Source organism: Sinohyriopsis cumingii, chromosome 8, assembly GCF_028554795.1.
Source record: "Sinohyriopsis cumingii isolate HCF-2022 chromosome 8, ASM2855479v2, whole genome shotgun sequence".
NCBI classification, from domain to species: Eukaryota; Metazoa; Mollusca; class Bivalvia; order Unionida; family Unionidae; genus Sinohyriopsis; species Sinohyriopsis cumingii.
In genome coordinates, this window is record NC_142968.1 from 102,629,461 (window position 1) to 102,656,928 (window position 27,468).

At 33.1% G+C, this 27,468-nt stretch overlaps 1 protein-coding gene across 2 annotated transcripts in view; it reads right to left on the reverse strand.

The window, feature by feature from the left end:
- The window catches only part of LOC149794261 (uncharacterized), a 290,094-nt gene that overhangs the window by 244,780 nt on the left and 17,846 nt on the right, over positions 1–27,468 (reverse strand). For both annotated transcript variants that reach the window (XM_089968394.1, XM_089968393.1), the window contains exons 2-5: positions 22,574–22,616; positions 21,644–21,725; positions 20,949–21,043; positions 6,484–6,711 (exon numbers count right to left, since the gene is read on the reverse strand). In XM_089968394.1, coding sequence (XP_089824520.1) covers positions 6,484–6,711; positions 20,949–21,043; positions 21,644–21,725; positions 22,574–22,616 — 448 coding nt within the window. The remainder of the gene's footprint in view (positions 1–6,483; positions 6,712–20,948; positions 21,044–21,643; positions 21,726–22,573; positions 22,617–27,468) is intronic.

The following is a 27,468-nucleotide window of genomic DNA, read 5'->3' on the forward strand; positions in this document are numbered from 1 at the left end:
AGTGTTGGGCTCCCCAGCCTTTCGTACTTGCATACTGTAATTTTGAGCATGTGGACATGTAGACGAACACTTGCCATGAGCCAAGTGAGGTTGCTCCCAATTCCACCAATCGTACCTCAGCTGGGTGCAGATGTTGAGGATGGTCCATGAAGCAAACGTGAGGACTCCATTCATGCAGAAAAAACATGTCTGCTGCTACGTTGAGCAATCCCATGCTGATAGAATTCCTCGAAAGTAAGGTGCTAACATGGGTCATTTCAATGCCCGATCCTGAGGGAGACAAAACATTGTGCCTGTGTATTGAAATCCATACCTAGGCGAACGAATCGTTGAGATGCTACTTGGTCTGATTTTTTCTTGTTGATGAGAAGTCCAGATATTTTGATGTTGCCGCCATAGAAATGGTCCGGACAAGCGCCATTACTCAATTCATCAGACAAGGAGAGACCATGGTGCCAATGTTGAGCCTCAATTGGCATACCCTGAATTGATATATGATGTTGTAGGTGAATAGCAGTAACGTCATGAGAGCCTTATGAATAGAGACATGAAGGTATGTGCTGTCTAAACCCATAGATATGGCAAAGTCTCCCTCATAGATATCATTCAAAATACACTGTAGTGTTTCCAGTGGAAACCAAGGAGCATGAATAAATGGATTGAGGGTGCTCAGGCCAATTTACAGATATAAAGTCGTTTGCTGATGAAACCAAGAAAAAGCTGTTGAACGAACAAAAGAACCCTCTTGGTGCTGTATCCACATGGTAAGCAATTGTTGGAGCATTGATATGAGGGCTTTCAGAGGTTCATGTCCTATGAGCAGCCCTTGGGTCCTTTTGTTCATTCCCTGTACTATACCTGTATAGAAACTGTGGTTGCAGAAGGGAGGGAAATGTGTCTCCTTGATGGCTTGTTAGTGTACTTCATCCATCGGGATGTTAATCATAAGGTAGAGGATAAAGGCCATGCTGTTTGCTTGAGACCGACTCCCATGAATACCCTGAGGCATTCTGAGTGGGAGAAGATAAGCTATGTTCCGTCGGCTGTAAGATAGCCAGAAAGAACAAAAGTCCAACAATGAAGTCATGGTAACAATATTACCCACTAACTGTGCAGTGTCAACAAAGGCCATATGTTCCATACATATGGCGTGTGGCTATGTCATCCCCAATGTGGTGAGATCACTGTCAATACTTAGAACCGCAGACAAACTGGTGATGAAGGCACACCAGAAAGTATGTATTTCTCCCAGACTGTGAATTTAACTAAAGTCTGAACCTTCTGTTCATCGTAAGATCAACTGATGCTGGAGTGCTGGTGCATGTTATTAATAGTAAGAGTGAAGGAGGAAGACACATCTACGGGGACAGAAAAAGTCCTCAATAGAGGTTCGGAAGGCAGAATCTTCCCGTGCCCTTATGTTGAGTATAACAGATGACAGTACTGGAAGAACAAGCAACAGCATCTTGGTTGTGTGGAGTGAGGCTACGGTCCCCTGTAACACATGAGCCTTACCTGGCAAAAAGGGACAAGGTCTTTTGCTCACTAAACACGTAGAACACCCTGAATTAGAAACCGCGACTACTGTTGAGGTGTGAGGATCTACTCGTGATACCATGCCGTAATGATTATCATGAGGAGTTAGACTAGTCCTTATACATCTCTGCAAATGTTCGGTTCGATGTATTGGAAGCCCATACTGTTATTCATTGACCCCGTAATCAAGTCGGATTCCAAGGACCAAGGCAGGGGGAGTTCCAAAAATGATGAGTCCTGTGGTAGTGACTTGGGTGCCGGAGCTGTTTCCGAGCGTATCAATGTCTGGTGCGTCATGGCTAAAGGGTAAATTGAATTATCTCCCTTGTTCCCAGAAAGATTCACACTGAGGAAACAATCAGCATGAAAACTGGTGACATCTTTATTCTGAGCTCTAGGTTGTTTGCACTTGTCCATAGTTCTAATCTGTATGACAAACAGAGGAAAACGGATAAAGCTGAAACCCTGCACCTGTCTTATAACGCAATGTTCATGCAGAGCTAAGTCATTAAAAGGGTGACCCAGAAATTGATAAGTCTAATAAAGCAAAGAAGCATATAAGTAAAACCTAAAGACAATACCACCTGTTTAAAAACCAGTGTGCCTCCACATGTGATGTTTGAATACCATGTGGGTGCATAGCTATACCAAATGATGGTTACCTGAAAAAATGATACCAGACGATTTCAACTGCAATGCTTACCTGCAGGAAAGGTCGAGAAAGACCTATTGTACAGGTAGAATAATTGGAGCAAGGTGTTCCAAGGCTAAAATTACCATGCTAAGAGAACTTATCTTTATATACAAGAAAGGATGGAATTATACATATATAAGGAGTTCTTCAGAGCATAAAGACAGAAGTTGTCTAGGCTACAAATGCAAGCAACTAAGTGCTCAGGAGTCGCCTATAGAAACATGCATGTGCAGTAGGTGACTGAATAAACCATGTATAAAGCGCTGACCTGTACTTTCCGACCAGAACGAAAGAAATATAGAAATGCACCAGTGTCTACATTACACACAAAAACCTTCATGTAAAAGGGAACTGAGGCATCGTTATAAAGACATACGTAGGTGTGACAAAATCCATTATGAGGTAATACTTGTAGGGAAAAAGGTCCAGACACTGCCCATGAAAGTAAATACATTAAAGCTGGCACCAGGGTGCTACGAAAGCCTTGGATAGAAACTCAACAGAGTTTATGAGAGAATTACACATATATAGGAGTTATATGAGCACTAGAGACTTGCACATATAAAATAAATACAGCACTAACTGACTGTGAAGTCACTTAGGCTCCACATACAAGTACCTAAATGTGTGATGATGACAAAGTGTGGCAACTTATTAAGGCAGAACTTTGTTGTGACAGAAAGAGAGAAAGAGGTGGAAATATAGATGGAGTATACATGTACTTTCTTTTGAAGTGAAAAACTCATCCAACTTGTAGTGGTATAACTTCCATGTAGCTTCTGGCTGTTGCAAGGTCTGTTGTGATGAGTGCGTGATTCCTGGCACGAGCAGAAGTAATAACTGGAATATTCTTACACTGTGCCGCAAAGTCGTTATATGTAAGGGGAGATCACTCAGCCAGACCACCAACTAGGTCAGCAGACAACTTTCAGCTCCCTTTAGATTAGAAAGTAGTGTCTGGGAGGGCTGGATTTGTGAGGTAGTGGTAGTTCTCCTAAGGTATTATGATTGGGTAACATATTAGAAGAAGAACCATCTTTCCCCATATTTTGCACTATAGTCATGACGTAAAACAGCATGTTAATCAAAGTACAGGTGCAGCCATTTACCATCTGCTGCTGTGATGTGAACATCACACAGAGTTAAAAAAAATTTGCAATACTGCAGTATTAATACTCTGTAAACATCTGGTTAACACCAGTAAAAAAATCCCTTATTAACAACTGAGTACAAATTTCTTTGTTATCTTTCCAAAGAAAAAATGCATAAATTTTTTTATGCAAATTAAATAAATGAAAGTATTCAGCATATGCATGGAAACATATCAACTACTAATATTATATCCTTCTTTGTAAAGAGTCTGCTTTCAATGAAAGGACTCACAGAAGTTAATCTTTCAACTATACATCCAAAAAAATGCATGCATACAAAGTCATATGATATCCAAATATCTCCAGAACCAGATGGGAATAGGAAATATGTATTACTGAACTCCAATATGTATTCTAAATGTTCAGAAAACAATGGAGCCTATGAGCCCTTCCAATACAAATTTGGGGTCACTTAGGGAAAAAAGGGTCACAAACATCCTAACTCATTTCTTGTTCATGAAAAAACATTAAAACACAATTTAATATCAGCCTCCCCTGCTATGGACCTTCCATGCTGGAAATTTCATTCCTCAAGACAGAGTAACTACACCCCATCTAGAATTTTATTTGGACAATCAAGTCTCTATTTCTCCTTGCTGCTTTGAAAATAAATCCAGAAGGTTGTTTCTGTCACATTTTTGTTTATTTTTTTATTCTTCACTTTATACATTTGCTATCCATGATCTTAACTGCTGCCCAAGCAAATTAAACTCTGTAAAACATTACTGACAGCCCATTAAATTAATCATCTCAGAAAATGCACTCTATTCAGTATGTCAGATTAGAGCATGCTCAATTCAGTCCAAAATAAACTACAGCAATCTTTTATCCTAAGTTTCTGTGGGTATTTTTATACACCAAGGATGCCACAGAGGCAACATTATTGCAAAGATTAACAAGAGTACCATGAATGGCACATTTATACACACCCTATGTTTAAAAGTCTTCTATGAAGACAAGCAAGTAACGATTTTGCACAGATAGGATTTTTCTTCTTTTAGTCAATGTGACCTTCACCTTCAATCCCAAATATCCCAAGATGCTCTTTTCTTACTGTAACAGCAAGCGATCCCCAAAATTTGGGATGGGTCTTGCGGCGTAGAACTAACGATATTGTGCATCATTTCTGAAAGTGACCTAAATAATCAACATGCAACTACTGTACATACACGTATACAAGTTGAATCCAACTACACATAACACAAGCCCTGATCTGATATTGCTCTAATGATTAGTATTAAGAAACTGCATAGACCTTGATATACCAGTGCATTATTCGATGCCAGATTTGGATCTGAGGTTTCCAATTTGATCCAGTAAACATAAGCCTGGCCACACAGTTATTTGCAGTTTTCCAATGGAAACTCCTAGTACTTTATAACTATAGCAGATTATGTGGAAAATCACAATGCTCATCCTTTTAAGCATATTTTGACAATGTTGCATTTTCTGATGATGAAACAAAGGTTTCTGCATGTTTTTTTTATATGTACGACCACTATGTTCCTACACTGGCTGCTGAGTATAGGCTGGCACAGGACCACTATGCTCCTACACTCACTGCTGTTTGCAGACTGGCACAGGACCACTATGTTCCGATCGATACTAACTGCTGATTGCAGGCTGGCACAGGACCACTAAGTTCCAATACTCACTGCTGATTACAGGCTGGCACAATACCACTATGTTCCTATACTCACTGCTGATTGCAGGCTGGCATAGTACCACCATATTCATATACTCACTGCTGATTGCAAGCTGATATTTACATGACATAATGATTCACACTAGGCTCCCCTCAAATATTTACCAGAGTACGGCCTGTGTCAAATTTACTCAAGAAGATGGATCCAACTAATTTACAGTGACTGATTAAACTCAGTTACTACCAACCAATAGGAACAGTCTTTATATAACCTGGTAACTGCAATCAAGTCATTCCATACTGGTCTTGTTAAAAATGTTAGCTATTTGTAACTGGTGACCAATTGGTTATAATGAACCAATCTTCAGTCTAGAAATTTCAACTGATTCCCATCACTACTGGAACAGATGCAAGTCATGTGTACTGTAAATTCAAATTTATTCATGTGGTACCAGTCACTGTACACTTTAGGTTTTCCTTGAACTACGGACTGAAACATCTAAATACAATTTATATGACTCTACAAGCAATTGTGACCTAAACCTAATATTGGGTGGAAACCATTATATTTTTACAGCTACAGTAATCTTTAAATTTGACTTAGTGACCCCAAAACCCAGTGGGCTTCCTTTAGTTATTGTGAGTTTGACCTTTGACCTTTTGTCTCCAAATCCTAGTGACTTCTTCCTTATCCTAAGTGCATGCAATCCAAAGACGTTTGGTCCAGGTCTGTTATATAAAGGTTCTTCTTTCAGTCACAGTGACGTTTTACCTTTGACCCCCCAAATCAGGATTCTTCCTTATCACAAATGCAAGCCATCTACAAGTTTGGTCAAGGTCAGTGATGTAGAACTAATATTTCAGTCATCGCCCTTTACCCCAAAATCAATAAGCTTTTTCTTTAGCCCAAGTGCAAGCCAGCCACAAAATGTTTCAGTGATACCTGGTAGAGAACTCAAGTTACTGTATGTACTCGCTTATAAGTCGAGTCTAACTGCAAACAACAAAGATCCTGATCTGCCATAGCATAATGCAACTGCATATCAGGATCCTTGTTATTTGCTATACTGATTACTATTATAAAAACTGCACAGACCCAGATATGCAAGAGCAGATCTGGGTCTGTGCAGTTTGCAGTTGTACTCATCTTATAATTGAGTATATATATGGCATAATGCAGAAATAAAATAGGAAAAATACAAATTGATAGGTAGGTAGCATTATAACCTAATATGCTCCTGAATGTTAAAATGACCATTGCTAAATGGAAAATGGGTTCAACTGCATCCCCCAATCCACATCTAAATTTACTTCCGACTATTTTTCTATTTCATATAAGCACAATTTTTTTGAAATTTTTCTAATTCAGCAAAAAATGTATGTTTATTATAAAAAGTTTTTCAGCCCTACTATTATTACCTTGAGTAATCATTTCACAAAATAAAAATGGACCCTACCAGATGGGCAAGGTTGTAACTCGCAGACTGAGGCCATCACTAGGTCACATCTGTTCATATACCACAGACTGTTCTGACTTGAATTGGTGGATACCAACACATATGTGCATTGCCCTTTTCTTGTATTTGGCTCAAATGGCCCCCAAACTCCAACCTCGTTGCTGGCATAGGTTCCATCACTCCAGTATCCATCAAAATCTTGATTAACTGTATACTGCCGATTGTATCCTGCAAATAGCAGAAAATAAACTGAAGCGTCTGAAAAATGAAGAATGCTCTAATTAATTAATTAACAGTACCAGACAAGTCCATTTCCTAATAAGAGGCCATCAAAGGTACTCACACTATAATGGCTGCAAAGAAATTGTTGGAACTAACAACAAGTTTGTTTCTTATCTCATTCTATGCTCTTTTTAATGCAAAGAAACGGTCTTAAATATTCCTGAAAATCTTAAACATATAAAAGTTGGTACACAAAACTTTTCTTTCATGTTTGAGTTAACATGTCCACAGGTTCAGTAATAAAAAGTTTGTCATGACCTTTGACTTTGAAACTGATATCACAGATAGAAGATCAAACCTGTCCAAGATGCTGTCAAGATATACCCAGTACTAATTTGGTTAAAATACATAATTAATTATTATTTTGTTCCAATTCATGTATTAAAAGGACATTATAGTTTGCAACCCAAGCTATAACCATAGAATTGCTATCATACATCTACAAACCAAACTGATTAAAATCCAATTTTATATCTGTGTTACAGTCATTCTTACAAGCTATTACATATAAAATAAAACTCTGACCTTAAAATCCATTTATATCTGTGTTAAAGTCATTCTTACCAGCTATTACATATAATATAAAACTTGGACCTCAAAATCCATTTATAACTGTGTTACAGTCATTCTTACAAGCTATTACATATAAAATAAAACTCTGACCATAAAATCCATTTATATCTGTGTTACAGTCATTCTTACAAGCTTTTACATATAAAATCCATTTATATTTATGTTACAGTCATTCTTACAAGCTATTACATATAAAATCCATTTATATCTGTGTTACAGTCATTTTTACAAGCTATCACATATAAAATCCATTTATATCTGTGTTAGTCATTCTTACAAGCTATTACATATAAAATCCCTTTATATGTGTTACAGTCATTCTTACAAGCTATTACATATAAAAATCCATTTATATCTGTGTTACAGTCATTCTTACAAGCTATTACATATAAAATCCCTTTATATGTGTTACAGTCATTCTTACAAGCTATTACATATAAAAATCCATTTATATCTGTGTTACAGTCATTCTTACAAGCTATTACATATAAACTCCATTTATATCTGTGTTACAGTCATTCTTACAAGCTATTACATATATTATCCATTTATATATGTGTTACAGTCATTCTTACAAGCTATTACATATAAAATCCATTTATATCTGTGTTACAGTCATTCTTACAAGCTATTACATATAAAATCCATTTATATATGTGTTACAGTCATTCTTACAAGCTATTACATATAAAATCCCTTTATACATGTTACAGTCATTCTCACAAGCTATTACATATAAAATAAAACTCTGACCTTAAAATCCATTTATATCTGTGTTAAAGTCATTCTTACCAGCTATTACATATAATATAAAACTTGGACCTCAAAATCCATTTATAACTGTGTTACAGTCATTCTTACAAGCTATTACATATAAAATAAAACTCTGACCATAAAATCCATTTATATCTGTGTTACAGTCATTCTTACAAGCTTTTACATATAAAATCCATTTATATTTATGTTACAGTCATTTTTACAAGCTATTACATATAAAATCTATTTATATCTGTGTTACAGTCATTTTTACAAGCTATTACATATAAAATCCATTTATATCTGTGTTACAGTCATTTTTACAAGCTATCACATATAAAATCCATTTATATCTGTGTTAGTCATTCTTACAAGCTATTACATATAAAATCCCTTTATATGTGTTACAGTCATTCTTACAAGCTATTACATATAAAAATCCATTTATATCTGTGTTACAGTCATTCTTACAAGCTATTACATATAAAATCCCTTTATACATGTTACAGTCATTCTCACAAGCTATTACATATAAAATCCATTTATATCTGTGTTACAGTCATTCTTACAAGCTATTACATATAAACTCCATTTATATCTGTGTTACAGTCATTCTTACAAGCTATTACATATATTATCCATTTATATATGTGTTACAGTCATTCTTACAAGCTATTACATATAAAATCCATTTATATCTGTGTTACAGTCATTCTTACAAGCTATTACATATAAAATCCATTTATATATGTGTTACAGTCATTCTTACAAGCTATTACATATAAAATCCCTTTATACATGTTACAGTCATTCTCACAAGCTATTACATATAAAATAAAACTCTGACCTTAAAATCCATTTATATCTGTGTTAAAGTCATTCTTACCAGCTATTACATATAATATAAAACTTGGACCTCAAAATCCATTTATAACTGTGTTACAGTCATTCTTACAAGCTATTACATATAAAAATCCATTTATATCTGTGTTACAGTCATTCTTACAAGCTATTACATATAAAATCCCTTTATATGTGTTACAGTCATTCTTACAAGCTATTACATATAAAAATCCATTTATATCTGTGTTACAGTCATTCTTACAAGCTATTACATATAAACTCCATTTATATCTGTGTTACAGTCATTCTTACAAGCTATTACATATATTATCCATTTATATATGTGTTACAGTCATTCTTACAAGCTATTACATATAAAATCCATTTATATCTGTGTTACAGTCATTCTTACAAGCTATTACATATAAAATCCATTTATATATGTGTTACAGTCATTCTTACAAGCTATTACATATAAAATCCCTTTATACATGTTACAGTCATTCTCACAAGCTATTACATATAAAATAAAACTCTGACCTTAAAATCCATTTATATCTGTGTTAAAGTCATTCTTACCAGCTATTACATATAATATAAAACTTGGACCTCAAAATCCATTTATAACTGTGTTACAGTCATTCTTACAAGCTATTACATATAAAATAAAACTCTGACCATAAAATCCATTTATATCTGTGTTACAGTCATTCTTACAAGCTTTTACATATAAAATCCATTTATATTTATGTTACAGTCATTTTTACAAGCTATTACATATAAAATCTATTTATATCTGTGTTACAGTCATTTTTACAAGCTATTACATATAAAATCCATTTATATCTGTGTTACAGTCATTTTTACAAGCTATCACATATAAAATCCATTTATATCTGTGTTAGTCATTCTTACAAGCTATTACATATAAAATCCCTTTATATGTGTTACAGTCATTCTTACAAGCTATTACATATAAAAATCCATTTATATCTGTGTTACAGTCATTCTTACAAGCTATTACATATAAAATCCCTTTATACATGTTACAGTCATTCTCACAAGCTATTACATATAAAATCCATTTATATCTGTGTTACAGTCATTCTTACAAGCTATTACATATAAACTCCATTTATATCTGTGTTACAGTCATTCTTACAAGCTATTACATATATTATCCATTTATATATGTGTTACAGTCATTCTTACAAGCTATTACATATAAAATCCATTTATATCTGTGTTACAGTCATTCTTACAAGCTATTACATATAAAATCCATTTATATATGTGTTACAGTCATTCTTACAAGCTATTACATATAAAATCCCTTTATACATGTTACAGTCATTCTCACAAGCTATTACATATAAAATAAAACTCTGACCTTAAAATCCATTTATATCTGTGTTAAAGTCATTCTTACCAGCTATTACATATAATATAAAACTTGGACCTCAAAATCCATTTATAACTGTGTTACAGTCATTCTTACAAGCTATTACATATAAAATAAAACTCTGACCATAAAATCCATTTATATCTGTGTTACAGTCATTCTTACAAGCTTTTACATATAAAATCCATTTATATTTATGTTACAGTCATTTTTACAAGCTATTACATATAAAATCTATTTATATCTGTGTTACAGTCATTTTTACAAGCTATTACATATAAAATCCATTTATATCTGTGTTACAGTCATTCTTACAAGCTATTACATATAAAATCCCTTTATATGTGTCACAGTCATTCTTACAAGCTATTACATATAAAAATCCCTTTATACATGTTACAGTCATTCTCACAAGCTATTACATATAAAATCCATTTATATCTGTGTTACAGTCATTCTTACAAGCTATTACATATAAAATCCCTTTATACATGTTACAGTCATTCTCACAAGCTATTACATATAAAATCCATTTATATCTGTGTTACAGTCATTCTTACAAGCTATTACATATAAAATCCATTTATATCTGTGTTACAGTCATTCTTACAAGCTATTACATATAAAATCCATTTATATCTGTGTTACAGTCATTCTTACAAGCTATTACATATAAAATCCATTTATATCTGTGTTACAGTCATTCTTACAAGCTATTACATATAAAATCCCTTTATACATGTTACGGTCATTCTCACAAGCTATTACATATAAAATAAAACTCTGACCTAAAATTCATAGTACTGAAAGTTGTATCCGTTATTAATGTTTCCCCCAGAATCTAAAAAGGGCATGACAATTATCTTCAAACACACATCATCAAAAGGACACCTTATTTTATCAAGAACTGTATTTGTGATAATTATAATTTTTATGCCAAAGTTGTTGTTAATTAGAAAGTCTTGATGGGAAGTTGTTGACTTAAGTTTTTGATATACACTAGTCTATCCAAAAAAACCTCCAAAAGAAAAAACCTTGATACAGACTCTTTCAGTATTCATTTTCACTAGATACCTGTGTCTGTAATACTTGGAAATTAAATCAAATGCTTGATTATTACAATTAAAACTCTCAGTTATATTTTTTAATCTTATTAGGTCCTATCTTTTCTTTTCTTTATGCATTCTTTAAATTCAGTGAATGAACTGTTAATCAATTTTTTGAAGAGCAGAATCTATGTTTACTAGCTGAGTAGATGTGAATTATCAAATGAATGGTACTGGTATTACCAGTTGATAGCATTTGGAGCATCCATGGACACTGCCCTTTTGAGAATGAATTAATGCTACTAAAATGGCACGGGATTTTCCATTCACTTCTCAGTTTGATTTTAGTTGTATATCAGTGTCTCCCTTTACCCTTATTTGTGCTTCAGAGACCCCAAAAGTTTTAATTTGACCCCAGGAAACAAAGTTTGTTTTTTACTTAGTCTCACCCTCAGTTCTGACACTGAGGGGATCGTTTACTATTGGTCTTGCACCCCTAGGGGATACACTGAATATGTACTGTCCAATATCATTAACTTATGAACAGAAAACTATCAAAACCTGTCTGAAACAATTTGTGCTACGATTCAATTTCCTAACCCTGCTTTTAACATATCCAAAATCTACATTATTTCCTTTTAAAGGGTGATTATTTTACCCAGAATGACTTATCACCTAGTTTTGAACTCTTCATGTGACAAAGCAGCATTAACTTTAATGGTGGGCGAACTTTCGATACTTGTATCAGGGAGTAAATTTCTAATTTGACATGTTTGTATTAAACACATTTTATTGTTGCATTATGATACATTGGGATTGGGCACAAGTTCTAACAACTTAAATTAGCCTTCTCCCTCATGCACGTATTACAACATATTCAAACTGACAACAGCGACTAATAATTAAAAAAGTTTGGAGAGAGTTAGGGCACAATGACATTATTCACGATTAGAGTAAGTTACTTAAATTGTCCAGGAGCAGCTATATATTTGCATACATGTTGTAGAATTCTTTATTTTTCATTGGCATCACCCTTTCCCTGAAGCAGGAAATCTAAATTAACAGCTGGATATGGCATTGAAAGTAATTTTCTCATCAACTCTGTTGTCTAATGTGCTTGGAACAGAAAATTAAAAAAATGCATGATGGTTTCAATCCCACCACAGGAACAAAGAGGGGTGTCAACAAGTTGAATACAGAAAAGATCAGCTTTAAATGAGCTTACATTATGTCATAATCTAGTATGGATAATATCTTGGTTTCAATTAGTAAAATTAGGCATTTTATTAGATCCGATAATTGGACTTAAAACACTTTTTTTCAAAGCACTTTAAGACATGCTACATTGAGTATCCTGTTCAATATTGTTCCACAAGGCCACTTTTGAGGGTTTTGTTATAATGATAATAATAATAATAATATCAATAATAATACTTTATTTATTGAGGCTGATTCATTAGTCAAGGACTATCCTCCCTTGAGGACCTATTAAGGAGACTGTAACATTGCACATTATATGAAAGATAGCAATAATTAGTTTAATTTAACATGTTTAGTATTAAAATACAAAATTCCATTATTCATTAGAAACACATACATGCACATGACATCTCTTCTTAAATACTGTAAAATTTTAAGCAGATTTTACATGTAGTGGAAGCATGTTCCACATAACTGTACCAGAATATTGGAACCTAATTTTAAATTGCTCTGTTCTTGGTGCTAGATTGTTTCCATGTGATATTTGATCTCAGCTGGTATTGTGTTGAAAAAGGTCTGAATAGGTCATGAAGATCCTCTGGGGCAGTTCCATGTAGACATTTATATAAATGAACTGCCTTGCAAAAATCTATCCTGTCATATATTGTGAACCATAGGAGTTCTGTAAATAACGCTTTTGAGGGATCAACAATAGATGCATCTAAAATTATGTGTGCTGCTTGTTTCTGAAGTTTATAAATCCTGTCAAGCTGAGATTTAGCAGTTTCTCCATACATGTGAACAATAATCCATTGATGGAAGAATATATGATTTGTAGTATAGATTGCAAGTTTAAAAGATGATCAGCCTGAAATTGCAAATGACTAAATTATTTGAATGTCAAAGGTAATACATTTAATTTGCTTGTTTGGATACTGAGGAAGGGAGTACATGTAATTCAATGAGACATGCCAGAGTTTGGCTCATTTTAATGTTGTAGAGTGTTACCAATTTTTGTCTCTTCATCTAGACTGCAGACTTTCACACCATGTTTCAAAACTGAGTGACTGCCTACTAATATTTTGGAAGAGTTGTAACTATTCCTGTCACTTCAAGCTGTAGTTTTTCCAATTTTTCTGAACTGATCAGTGCACATCCATCCCAGACTACACTAGTCTGGCATCTTCCATGGTGGGCCTGATATAAATTGCATATACTTTTGATAAGATTTGACCGCTAAGTCTGCATTTTAGTTTTCAAAGATTGGCTACTCAAGATGATGCTGTTTTTAAAATGCTATCAATGTGACAAGTTCATCTGATATTTGATGAAAGCAGTAATCATATATGGCGATGAGAATCCACATACTTGAGATCAATATTTTCATAAACAAGTGCAGGAATATTTGTTACATTTTGTTTGTAAAAAACACGGCCACTGTTTTTCTGGATTAAACTTTAAAACCGATTATTTGGACCATTTATGCAGCTTTATTAGATTATTATTCATGACAAGCTCTATTTTATTAGATTTTTATTCATGACAAGCTCTATTTTATTACATTATTATTCATGACAAGCTCTATTTTATTAGATTATTGTTCATGACATGCTCTATTTTATTAGATTATTATTCATGACAAGCTCTATTTTATTAATTATTCATGACAAGCTCTATTTTATTAGATTATTATTCATGACAAGCTCTATTTTATTAGATTATTGTTTATGATAGGCTCTATTTTATTAGATTATTGTTCATGACAAGCTCTATTTTATTAGATTATTATTTGTGACAAGCTCTATTTTATTAATTATTCATGACAAACTATTTCATTAGATTATTATTCCTGACAAGCTCTATTTTATTAGATTATTATTCATGACAAGCTCTATTTTATTAGATTATTGTTCATGACAAGCTCTATTTTATTAAATTATTATTTATGACAAGCCTTATTTTACTAGATTATTATTCATTACGAGCTCTATTTCAGTACATAAGGGGGTGAATAATGCTGAGATGAGTCATCTTCAAAGAAAGAAGTTAGACAGCTCAAACCATTGGCAATATTGTTTACATAAATTAGAAACAAGAGAGGCCCAATTATGGATCCATGTGGCACATAAACATTTATAATCATTTCTTGTGAATAAGTATCATGCAAAACGATCATTTGTTTTCTGTTTGATGATTTTCAAACCCTTTTATCAAATTACCTGAAAAACTGTATTTATTCATTTTAAACAATAACCCCTGTACTAGACCAAATCAAAAGCTTTTGACAGATCACAAAATACAATACAATTTTGAGATTGTTCCAGTGACTTGCAATACTATAATACATTTCTGTAAGTTGAAAAACAGTGGAGTGACCAGGAAGGAATCCTTTTAACACTTATAAAAGGTTTTATCAAAGTAATTATACACTTGCTTAAATATGCATCTTTCAAAAATGTTTGCTACATAGCTGAGTGAAAAGACTGATCTATAATTTGCAACCTTAAGCAAATAGCCTTTTAGAATTGGAAGAATATATGCAAGTTTCAATTTGTCTGGAAATTTGTTTTCAAAGATCAATAAAAAAGAATTGTTAGTGGTGCTCCTATTTTTTTAATGACACCTTTAAGCATTTCTATGATTTGCCATCAGGCAGAGTGGCTTTAATGACAGAAATAGAATTAATAGCTTTCATGTTTTTCAGTGACAGTAATATCCTTTAGGATATCCAGGGCCGGTGCCACCATATAGGCAAACTAGGCAGCCGCCTAGGGCGCTGATTTCAGGGGGGTGCATTTTTTAAAAAAATATATTGTTTATAATTCTTGAAATTGATATTTTTTTGGGGGGGCGCCAGAATCTAACCTTGCCTAGGGCGCCAGATAGTCTGGCCGGGCCTGGCGCCGGCCCTGAGGATATCAGAGCATCTTTTTTGAAAAATAGGGAGAGGAATAATACTGTCATCCATGGCTGCAATTAGACATGTACCAGCGGGTCCAGTATTACTTAACAGGCTTGGACCCTTTTCATAATTGTCATGAAATCATTCTAATTAACAGGCATTGGACCCTTTTTATAAGTGTCATGAAATCATTCTAATTAACAGGGCTCAAGCAGTTGAATCCATACAGTAATCATTTTAATATACTTTAAACTTTGTGAACTAAAAATTTCATAACAATTACAGACTGTTTTACCATATAAGAAAGGGGATTATGGCAATATCATAACAATAATCAAATTTCAAAGGAATAGGCACCCAGTTAAGTGAAGTCAAGAATTCAAGACAAGAGACAAGACAAGGCAAGATAAGACAAGGCAAGACATAACAAAACAAAGACTAGACAAAACAAAACAAGATTTTTATTTAACATTGGCATGATTTAAAACAACAATTCAACATAAGATCTAATGAGCTTTTTGCCAACATTACATAAAAAGAAATGAGACATTACAACAGCATGATTTTTAAGATATCCGAACACATTATAACACATAAATACAAATTGGACAAAACACCCAACACATGATTTAAGACATGAGTAAGCAAAACATTTTGAAAGTCAGTGAGTAAAAGTGAATTTAGTATCTGTATAAATTAAAAAATACAATTTAGGATTATATCATTTTTTTTTAAATTTAATTATTGGTCAGAATTGAAATTTAAATTAATGAAAAAGCACCTAATTTGGTTTAAAAAGTATGCTGTGATGCAGCTTATGCCTGAAATAAAAAGAAAGGACCTAACAAAAGGGCACTTGATTAGTACATAATACAAAAGACAGATAAACAATAAATGATAACGCAAACATTAGCTGTCATCATGGTAGTCGAGAGTATTATTTACAGGTATTACAGTTAAAGTCTTAACCATTCCGGGGCAGAATTAAAGATCTAAATGAAATAAAGTTTGCTCTCTAAAGTGGTTTGGTAGCTGATTCCATAAAGTGGCATCTGCGTATGTAAAAGACTTCTTGCTAAAGGTTATATTTCATGGGCCATCTAAAATATCCAAATATCCAAGATTACATTTATTGTGCTTAAAATATATTAGATCATCCAAAATTTGGTAGCATGCTTATTCAGAATTTTGAAAGTCTCTATAGCCATAACCCGAAGTCTTCGCACCTTTAGAGTTGGCATTTTAGCTATAAGTAAACATTTATGATAGATGCTTGTAAATCATCATACACATGACTCAGAGCAAGCTCTTGTAGTATTCATGTCACTGCAGAAATGCCAGGCTAAGGAACAGAAATTTAAATTGGCAAGAATAAATATAAATACGATAATTTTTTTGTTCGGTCCAGTTAGCTTATGACCAATACATTTTAAGACAGGTAGTTGCCTTGCAGCTCTCCTATTGATATTTTTTTTTACATGTGAGTCAAATTGAAGTTGACATTCAATGTCAATTCCAGGCAGTTTAACAATTTCTTCACAATTTATGACAGTAATGCTTATGTTTAGTACAGGCTTCATGTCTTTTAACCTCAGATAGTGCTTTAAACTTTTCAGAGTTGGTCTGCATTTCATTAGCAGTGAACCAGTCAACCAGAATGTTCGACTGCTTCAAGGATAACGTTTTATCATCTGCATAGTTATATAAAGAGTCATATATAAAAGAAGATATCATTGATAAAAACATTACCAAATAGTGGTCCAAGGATTGATCTCCGATGAACTCCTTTTTGAATTTTAGACCAATTACTCAGGACACCCTGCAAGTTTAAATTTGATGCTTACAGATAGCTCAGTAAAAGCCCTACTGAGTCGTTTGACATACCACAAGCCCTTAACATGCAAATCAGAATGTCATGAGGGAGACAGTCAAAAGTTTTGGATAAGTCCATCAGAAATACAGCTACATATTTATTTTCATCAAGTGCCCTCCTACAATCTTCAAGCAAGAGTAACAGAAGAGTTGTCAGGCACAGGATGTTTATCAAAAGCACCTAAACTTTGTTAAAAATGTTCTGTACAAGTTACGCTCGCCTGAGTCTCAGTTGATTTCTCAAACTGTCCAGATATGATGGGTAAAATGCTGACATGTCTATAATTACTTTTATCAACCGACTATTCTTCATGAAAATCTGAACTATACGAGCTTCCTTCAGAAACAGGGGTTCGTACAAAGAAAATTAGGAGTATCCGTCCATGAATTAAGAGGCGGGGGTGTAACCTGTAACAATACAACACAGGTTAGACACACACACACACACACATCCCTTGATTCATGGACGGACACACCTAATTTACTTTGTAACAAACCGGTGCCTTCAGACGATCAGGACACATATTTTGATTGTACAGTTTTGTTAATTAGATCTGTAATATGGTTCACAAAAATTGGTGCCCCAGTCTTTAACAGTTTAACGGGAATTTGCCAAATGTATGGCCGGTTCTGCTATAAATACTAGCGAAAATAAACTATTTATAATATAACTTTTTCGCAGTAATTTTAGGTGAGACAGATCCATTAAGGGAAACTACTCATGTGTGTATAAAATAATGCCCAGGTGTAATGCTCGATCCCGATCCCTTATATGACCACACATACTTTCTGAACTGGCAGACCGCAGATATTGTCCGTCTCCCCAGCCCTCCGCTATCCCCTAAGCCTTTTCTAATATTTATGGTTTTCATATATATATATATAAATCTTGTTTTAATTAATGAGCTATCATTGACCCACCGATGAACAGTGAGAAATAGATACAATTTTTTCCCAGAGACTACGACTGAGGAGTAGACGTTAATATTACGTGTCCACGTATTTTAGAATCATCTATTTTCTATATTAGCTTCTTCTGTATTCAGCTCAAACATTGGTATACTCTTTTGTTCCTTGATATTTTATTGTTTTCTTTCCAGCGTACAATAACAGAATCGTCTTCATAAATGTGAAGATTCTTAGTTTCAGTATCGAAAGTCGTATATGTCTTCTAAATCAGTTTTCCATATTCAACTAGAACTGTTTTATAATAGTACTGTTCTCGATTATGCCATGGTGTTAGGGTCCATTACTCGTTGTTTTTGTAATTTTTCTTGGAGAGGGAGGATTGTTTCTTGCGGGGGGGGGAAGGGCGTTTGGGGATGTCTATCTGGTTAGCTTCGTTTACTTGGTTCTATATGTGTTTTTCCAGTGCTATATAGTTGTCTGTAGAGACTTAGGCTGATAAATCAGCCCTTCACCTGTGATGGTTTTGATTTTCGGGTAAGGGGCTGATATCACTCATTCATTAAAAGCTGCAACTATCTGCATCCAAATCTGGCTGCACACATCAGTATACATTTTATACACTTACTGGTATTTCTCCTTGCTGTGCAGCTACCGTCACCTGATGGGTTCTTTAGGTAATATGTAAGTTATATTTCTGGAGCAAATAATATTTTGGTTACATGTAAATCCACCTGGAATAACCATCTGTTATATTGCCATTTTGAATTTCACGCTTGATACAGCTGTTAGCAATTACTGGTGACGGTATGGGTCTAAAGTGTACTCAGGTTTGTTCTGGAAAGATTTCCATGCAGCAAAATTTAACATTTTAATGAACAGGTGACATCATACCCTCATACTGTCCATCATTATCAACACAGATTGGGGAGGGGGGTGATTTATCAGACTAATAGAAACTCTGGTGTCTTTCTCGCTTGTCAGTGACTCTAAATGTGCATACGTCATTACAACTCTATGATATTAAACTAAGCAACAAATAAAGTGAAACCATCAATTTTAGTAAATTCAATAAATAACTTATTTCCCTAGAATACAAAATGAAAATTTAAAAGAAACTTACAGTATTGTGAATTTAATCCCAAATAGTCTTTAAAGTTCTATCACAAGTCCAACGCACAGAGTTTTCTGAATAAATACCAGTACTGAATGTGATGATGCGCCAATAGTCTTAGATGAGCTGATATGCCAACAGCCCTGATGTATCAGGGTGATATCCAAAATGTCCTTGAATGAATTCACAATAATTTCCAAAATAATGTTTTAATCCAAGAGTCGATAAGCACTTAGTAATTCCAATTAATAATGTAAATAAATAAATCCTCTCAAATCATAACTGAACACAACTAAAGTTGATTGCACAAAGACTGATGTCAAGATGGCAATGAATAATTTTGATCTAAAAAAAAAATCCTTATATACATCCCCACTTGACCTATGACGCACTAACTTTTTCTCACAAAATTGTATCATCTTAAAGGATAATTAACTCGAACTGTAGGCAAGGTCAGACCTGTTTACTTAAAATTTAGCAAATCAACCTGACAAACATCAGGTACATTGGTAGATTCTTTTTTTAAGGGAAAAACCAATGCTCTGAACTCAAATCCAAATAAACATTTTGCTTAGAAATGGTCATCATCTTAAATTATAATCTACAATAAAGGACGAAAATTGCTTTGTAATATGTTGTTTACAAATAATTATTACAATCTACAAACGTGGACAAAAATAGGCTTGTCAAAAAATGACAATGTGTTATGTTGCACTTTATGGTTTCTGTTTTTGTTGTGAATTGTTGATATCTTACACCTGTCTGGGTGGACTAATTTCTCGCTTTCTGCATACACCTCATCAAAGCTGCTTTGAATAACTCTTATATCATCTTTGTCGATAAGTTTGAAAATCTGAATGTCATCACGAAACAAAAATATATAATATTTCACACATTTCAACAGATCGTTAATTAAGACCATCAATAGAACGGGATGTAACACATATCCCTGCGTAATTCTACTTGCAACATCATGCCAATAATAGTACGAGCAATTATAATGCACTTACTTCTTGCTTCAAATATGATATAGAAAGATGCAAACAAATATAAAGTTTATGATCAACATGTTTGAGATTAAACTTTTCTGTGAGAGGATTCATGGTCTTATGCAAGGATACTGATTGATTCCTTAACATTTTTGGAATAAAGTTAGCATAAAAACTACCATGATGGATGGGAAAATAAGCTTAAAGTGATTGGAAGATTTTAATTCCTTCTCGCTTAAAACAGCATTATCAAGAGACCATTCACAGGCGGCTACAAGATTCCACAGAACCGTTTACAATTTTAATGATAAACTTGTATTTCTATTATCAGAGACTAATGATCTCTTTACATAAGGTGATTCGAATAATAATAATAATAATAATAATAATAATAAATATTATTAGTATTATTATTATTATAACAATATTTTCATAATAATAATAACATAATATTTAAATTAAGATATGCATATCCTGTTATAGTTTCTTATTATGATAGAGAATGGAGATAAACATTTTCAAATGAAAAGTTGATTCTTTAAAAGTTAAATAAATTTTACTCTAAAATGAAGTTACTTACCGATCCAATATTTGTCAATATTTTGTAATCTTGCTTGCATGGCTAGCCAGTCGTTCATAAGGGGACCTCTAGGTTCAGCTAATCTTGCGCCATACCTTTAAAAAAAAAAGTCAGATATCCAAAACAAATTAGAGATTAGTACTTGCAAAATTAATGCTCTCATAAACTAGAATTACTATAATTTGTTGCACACATGCATTCAGTATAGTGTGTCCTGCATGCATATGCGTTTATAATTCAGTGAATAGGCGTAGTGGAGAGAATTAGAGAATGGATGGATAGATGAAAGTATATAATTGTATTAATGAGTGGATGGACCCCAATGGATGAATGGATTGATTCATGTTTGGACATCATAATAGAATGGATGAATTTCTGGAAAACAAAAGTACGGATGGATATCTGAATCAATCAATCAATCAATCAATCAATCAATTAATGATAAAACATAAGATCGAGGCAGGCAGAGACAGATTAACTTTGGGGGAGGGGAGGATGGCGATAGCGAGGGTTAGCGATCAGCCACCATGGTGAATCCATAGAACAAAAGACTGGAATTAAACGGGGCCAGGAAATACAGACCCTTGATATACCAAATAAAGCAGGCCACCTCAAGAAAAAGGCTTCGAAAATATAGCTGGAGGAAGATACATACAGAAGCATGGGTCAAAGTAATATATTTAATGGCAACTTACCTTCCGCAATATTCCAGCGCTTCTGCCCACGAATGTCGATAGGGGACCACTAAATAGCAAAGTTCATATTGCTTTGTCCATCCTATAACAAACAAAATTTGCACTGAGTCCATTTCAAATGAGAGGGAGAGAGAGATCAAAGCTATACAAATTTTTAAAAATAATATAAAAAAAATGACAAAAGACAATTTCATTAATATAAATGTTCTAAAAAAAGGTCACTAAAAGCCTTGAAAACATTTCACACGCAAATTACACGTATTTATTAAATTACACCTACCAGTTTCCTATCTGAGAGGAAGGTTAAGTAACCATGGTAATAGGAGGAACTGCTAAGCAGTATACAATTTTGCAAGCAGGCGAGGTGAATATCTATAAAATGGTTCAACCTGAAACTGTACATGAGTACAAAACTGCAAGCTATGAGGGAGGCCAGTATGTAAAATTAAGTACACGGTTTTGAAATAATCGATCGGTTTAATGTAATTTACCTATTCAAGAATCTGCCTACCTGACCCAGATAGAGGTAACATTAGTCACGTGCAGTCATTGTAGACTGGTTAAATAAGACACAAATTACATGAATACTAAGAAACGTTAAAAAAAATGCGGCTTTAGAGACGAATACTGTCACCCTGAAGCTTAAGGACAAAAATTAAAACATGCATACAAGACGAAGATGTCCCTACAATTCATTAAGATACGATTTCACGTTTTAGTCATGTTTTTGTCGACTTGAGATTAAATTAATTTTTCTTTAACTTTCTTTCGCAGTTTCAAGGTAACAATGCATAAACACGTGGTTGAAAAAAGTAGCGAAACAATGATTAATGACGAAGCAATATTCTTTAGTTTAAAATCCCATCAACATTGATTAGTTTCATTTTCAGTCATTTGATAAAAAAATCGGGGGGGGGGGGGAGCACATACCGTTTGGACACAGCAATTGTAAATCAGTCCCCACTTGCGCCACCTGTAAATTGGATAATGTAAATATTTTAGTTACAACAAACTGGCATCAATAAAATTATTAAATTTAGAAAGTGTCGCGAAGCAACATGTATTGTAAGGGTAATCACGGGATACTGACTTTTCTTTCTTCACGCATACTGTCCTCATTGACAATTAAAAATTATATTGCTATTGATGCACAATTCTTGGCTTTAAGAAGAATTTTAGTGCAGTATATGCTATTTTATATATTTTTATATTTTATTCAAAAGCTACTAAGAGAAAATAAAACGTTTTCTGTCTTTATTGATTTTTTTATTAAATTTATTATGCGGAAAGGACAGGTCTATGGCATACATAATAAAATGCCGAGTGACTGAGAAATTGTTAGCAATAATATGATCCATTTACAGCTCAGCGCAGTAATTTGTAAAGCACTTAAATACGCAATTAGGCTATTAGGATTGTTCACTTGGGCTTCTTCAAGGAGAAAGCTTCTCTCCACTTCTGTTTTATCTTGATATACATGATCTAGAAATTGCATTACACTCAAATATAGAGGCGGTTATCATTTTAGAAGAAATGTCTCCATATCTGTTACTGTTTGCTGACGATACGGGGATATTTTCAAGGACAGCAGATGGCCTACAAGTATCACTAGATAAGTTAAATGTATACCGTATAAGATGGGATATATTTGTAAATATTGATAAAACAAAGGTTACGATTTTTAACAAAAGTGTTATGAGAATCGAGGTTTCATTTAAACGCAGAGATGTATGTCTGGACAATGTAGATATTTTAATTATTTAGGACTATATTTTTTTACCAGCAGAGGGTTATTTTGACATGTTATAGAAACCATAGCTGGAAAGGGGTCAATGAATTGAACAAACCTCTATTATTACTGATAGTCTATAAAGTCCAGTGAATATAAAGTGTCATTTATTTGATTATTTCGTATCACCAATTTTGTATTATAATTGTGAAATTTGGGGATTTTCGAAAACAGATAATATAGAGCAGTTACAGAGAAAATATTGCAAGTTTTAATTAAATGTTAATCTTTCTAACAACAATATGTTTGAATATGGGGAGTTGGGTCGATATACACAATTTGTAAAATAGATATATGTGTATCTTTAAGTACTGGTTCAAATTGCTAAACACAAATAATGATATTCTTACAAAATATAAGAATTAATGCTTACCGATTGCGAAAGAAAGAATTATGCAATCTGTGTTTTTAATGTGAGATGTCTTCTTCTGAGCTCCAGATTTGAAGCTTGGTATTAGCTTAATTTAGTCCATATATCTTCCCTTTTTTCGCTTTTTAACCAAAGTCTAAAAGACGTATTTCATTTTGACTGGCATTCAGCAGTTATTTCCAAAACTTCACACATGTATAAAGATATACAAAACATGTTCGAAACAACTTTTTATCATAAAATATTTGTTAACGCCAGGCACTTAAAAGCTTTAAGTAAACTAATGGTTTCTTCATACCATTTAATCTTTGTTTAAATAATGAGATTGAATATAAATATATTTTTTTTAAATCTGTCCTCTATACCTCTCACTTAGAAAGTCTTATATTGGTCCTTGTTATTGGCATAAACCAAGCATGTGCATACTACATCAATCGCTCAAAAGTGAAGATTTAACAACTATAAAATACCTAGGTATTTATGTGTATAATGCATTCCAACTCATGAATCTCTCTCTCTCTCTCTCTTTTATGTGCACACAGGTTTTTTCACCATTTTTCATTCCTTTATTCCTTCGTTTATGTATTAGTGTATTGTGAATTAATTATGTGCTTTTTATATACGTGAAATCAATAAAATCCTGTTTAGTTTATATTCTATGCATAAACGTTCTTTTCTTTTTTTTAAATGCATTCACGTTACTGAGCAGGATCTGTTTTTCTTCTGATGTCATTGAGTTTCCTTTCATCTAATTTGATAGCTGGTGTCTTAAAGTCATTAAAATAGTAGACGAAGAAGAAGAATACGTAAGATGAAGTTTTGATTTGTAAAAACATTTTAACGTATCATGTTCTACAATAACGTATCTTTAAAGAAAGAAAACGTAAGCTACTCTGCTAAAAAAGCCGATAAGTTTGTTACAGTTAAACATTGTAAAGGTATGGTAGATGTCAAATAGGTGTGACAAGCTTTCATAATGTTTCTAGTTAGGAATATAACAAAGTATTAAAATGCCAAATGAATGAGTTCCAAAAGTTAATTATTCACAAACTCATACCTCTTATCGGTCTCTTTTTAACAGAAGTAGCAAACTGTGCTGAACATAAGGTGACACTGGAAGCTTTTATTATTTTTGTATGATCGCTTTAACAACATGCGCACTGTAGTTAATGAATTTAACGTTTTACAACTGTCTAGCAATATCTCTTAAAAACTAAACCAACATTTGAACCGACGTTAAGTTTTAAAAGCCATTAAGAACTTAAGAACATTGAAAACAACAAGCACGTGGTGGAGATGACATATTGAAAGAATTCGTTCTTTTCATACACCCCCTCCTTTTTTGTTTTGTTTTCTTATGTAGCATGTGTCTCACAGTGTGTTATCCCTAAAAACATATAATAACATTGATCATATTTTACGTGTAAAATGTCTAATTGTTCTATTTTTATATAGAAATAAGAAATTATACTGTGCATTTATTGATTACAGAAAGGCTTTCGAATCTGTACATATAACGTTTCTAAGGCAAAAGACAAAAACTGTTACAGCATTCTGTTGAAGGTAAAAAAACGGAATGATATTCGACGTCTATACCAAAATGTTAAGACCTGTGTAAGGCAATGTTCTGTTTGCACAAAAATTTAATTTCTAATGTTTTCATACGTCAAGCTGAAAATCTTTCAATCATTTGATCCTTTCTTTTCTTAAATGAGCTTGGTGAATTTATTTCAAACATATATGATGGTTTGACTGATATTGGTGATGTAACTCCTATTTCGTTAGTAATCCAGATGTTCAAGTCTGTTTCATATTGCACTTGTAACTTTATGCTAATAATACGGTAATATTTAATCTATTTCAAACTGTACTTGTTACTGTATGCTGATGATATACGAATATTTATTCGATTTCATACTGTACTTGCCACTTTATGCTAATGATACAATAAGTTTCAATCTATTTCAAACTGTCCATGTAACTTTATGCTTTTGAGACACTAATACTTAGTCGATTGCATACTGTACTTGCTACTTTTATGATAATAATACAGTAATTATTAATCTTTTTCAAACTGTACTTGTCACTGTATGTTTATGATAGACTGTTACTGAGTCAATTTCATACCGTACTTGCTACTTGATGCTAACGATACAGTAATAATAAGTCTATCCTGTATTTGTCAGTATTTAATTTATTTTATACTGTATTTGTTACTTTATGCCTATAATACATAATTTGTCTATTTCATATTGTACTTGCTACTTGATGCTAACGATACAGTAATAATTAATCTCTTTCATACTATACTTGCTACTTTATGCTAATGATACAGTTATCATTAGCCTATTTTATGCTGTACTTGCTACTTTATACTAATGATATAGTAATATTTTGTTCAGTCTCCTCACTAACTGCAAACATCTTTAATTCCTATGTAGTTGTAGTCAAAATTTAAAAATTTATGTAACTGTAGCAACGACAAAGGTGGTAGTATTGTTCAAGTCAAAAAGGAATGAAGTTTACCATTTTACCGACAGTGATAAAGAGCTTTAACATCTAACTTATTTTCAGTATCTAAGGTAACTTAAAAAAAATCGAAAGCCAATCTTGTTCAACAAGTAAAGAAAGAAGCTAGATTCATTTTTTTAAGGAAAGCTCAGGCAGTTGGGTATACCAATAACTCTCCAGATGTATCCTTTTTTCATACTGTGATTTTATCAAGATTAGGCAAGTCTTCTGTAACGTTGTTTTAAAAGTAAGAAACTATGCTCACTATATCATTTTCTTTGATGAATTTAGAAATCCCAGTCATTATTTCTATTAAGGTCAGAATTATTGGTTAATTGCAGAGAATTCTTTTTAGTATTAAAAAAAGATTAACTGTCACACATACTTTATGATATATTGTACTAGATGCATTGTAGAGATAGAGTCGAAAATATAAATATGGTCCAAATATATCTTGCATATTTTTATGTTATGGATTGTGCCTATTACCATGAAAATGATATACTTAACCATTATTAAATTATTCATCTCCATTTTAAAATGAAAGCAATAAGTATAAAAAAATTATGTAGTTCCTGGATTATTCTAAGTATTTTATTTCTTTAAGTTTTTTGTCGCAGAATATTCATGAGACTACGGAAAATTCTACAAACATGACTCATACAGGGATTTGCATTTTAACACAATGATACATAAAACAGCACAAAATGTTTACAAAGTAAGTATTTGTAATTTGGAAACTCAAAGGCCCATAAGACGACATACAGTAAACCCATTTCTTATGTAAAGGTCAAATTGTAAGTACAGGCAAAATTGAGTCGTAAAATCAAGAAATCTAAGCGCATATTGCTGGTTTGGTTTGGTGGTAGTGTATGGTTGTTTGTTCAACATTAAAATATGTACCGAACAATTTGTTGTGCAAACCAGTGTATAAGTGTGCCTTTAGCGATAGGATAGGATATTCTATGTAACAATATTGGGGAAGAGATTAAATTACTATGAGTACGATTTACAGTTACTCGCTCCCGCCATCTCTAGCCCGAACATGGATAGATGACCCCTGGCTAGCAAATATGAACCCGCACAAACTTCGATTCTGGCAGGTCCGTAGTCAATAACTGTCTGCTCTACTTGTAGAGCAATAATTAGGACAAT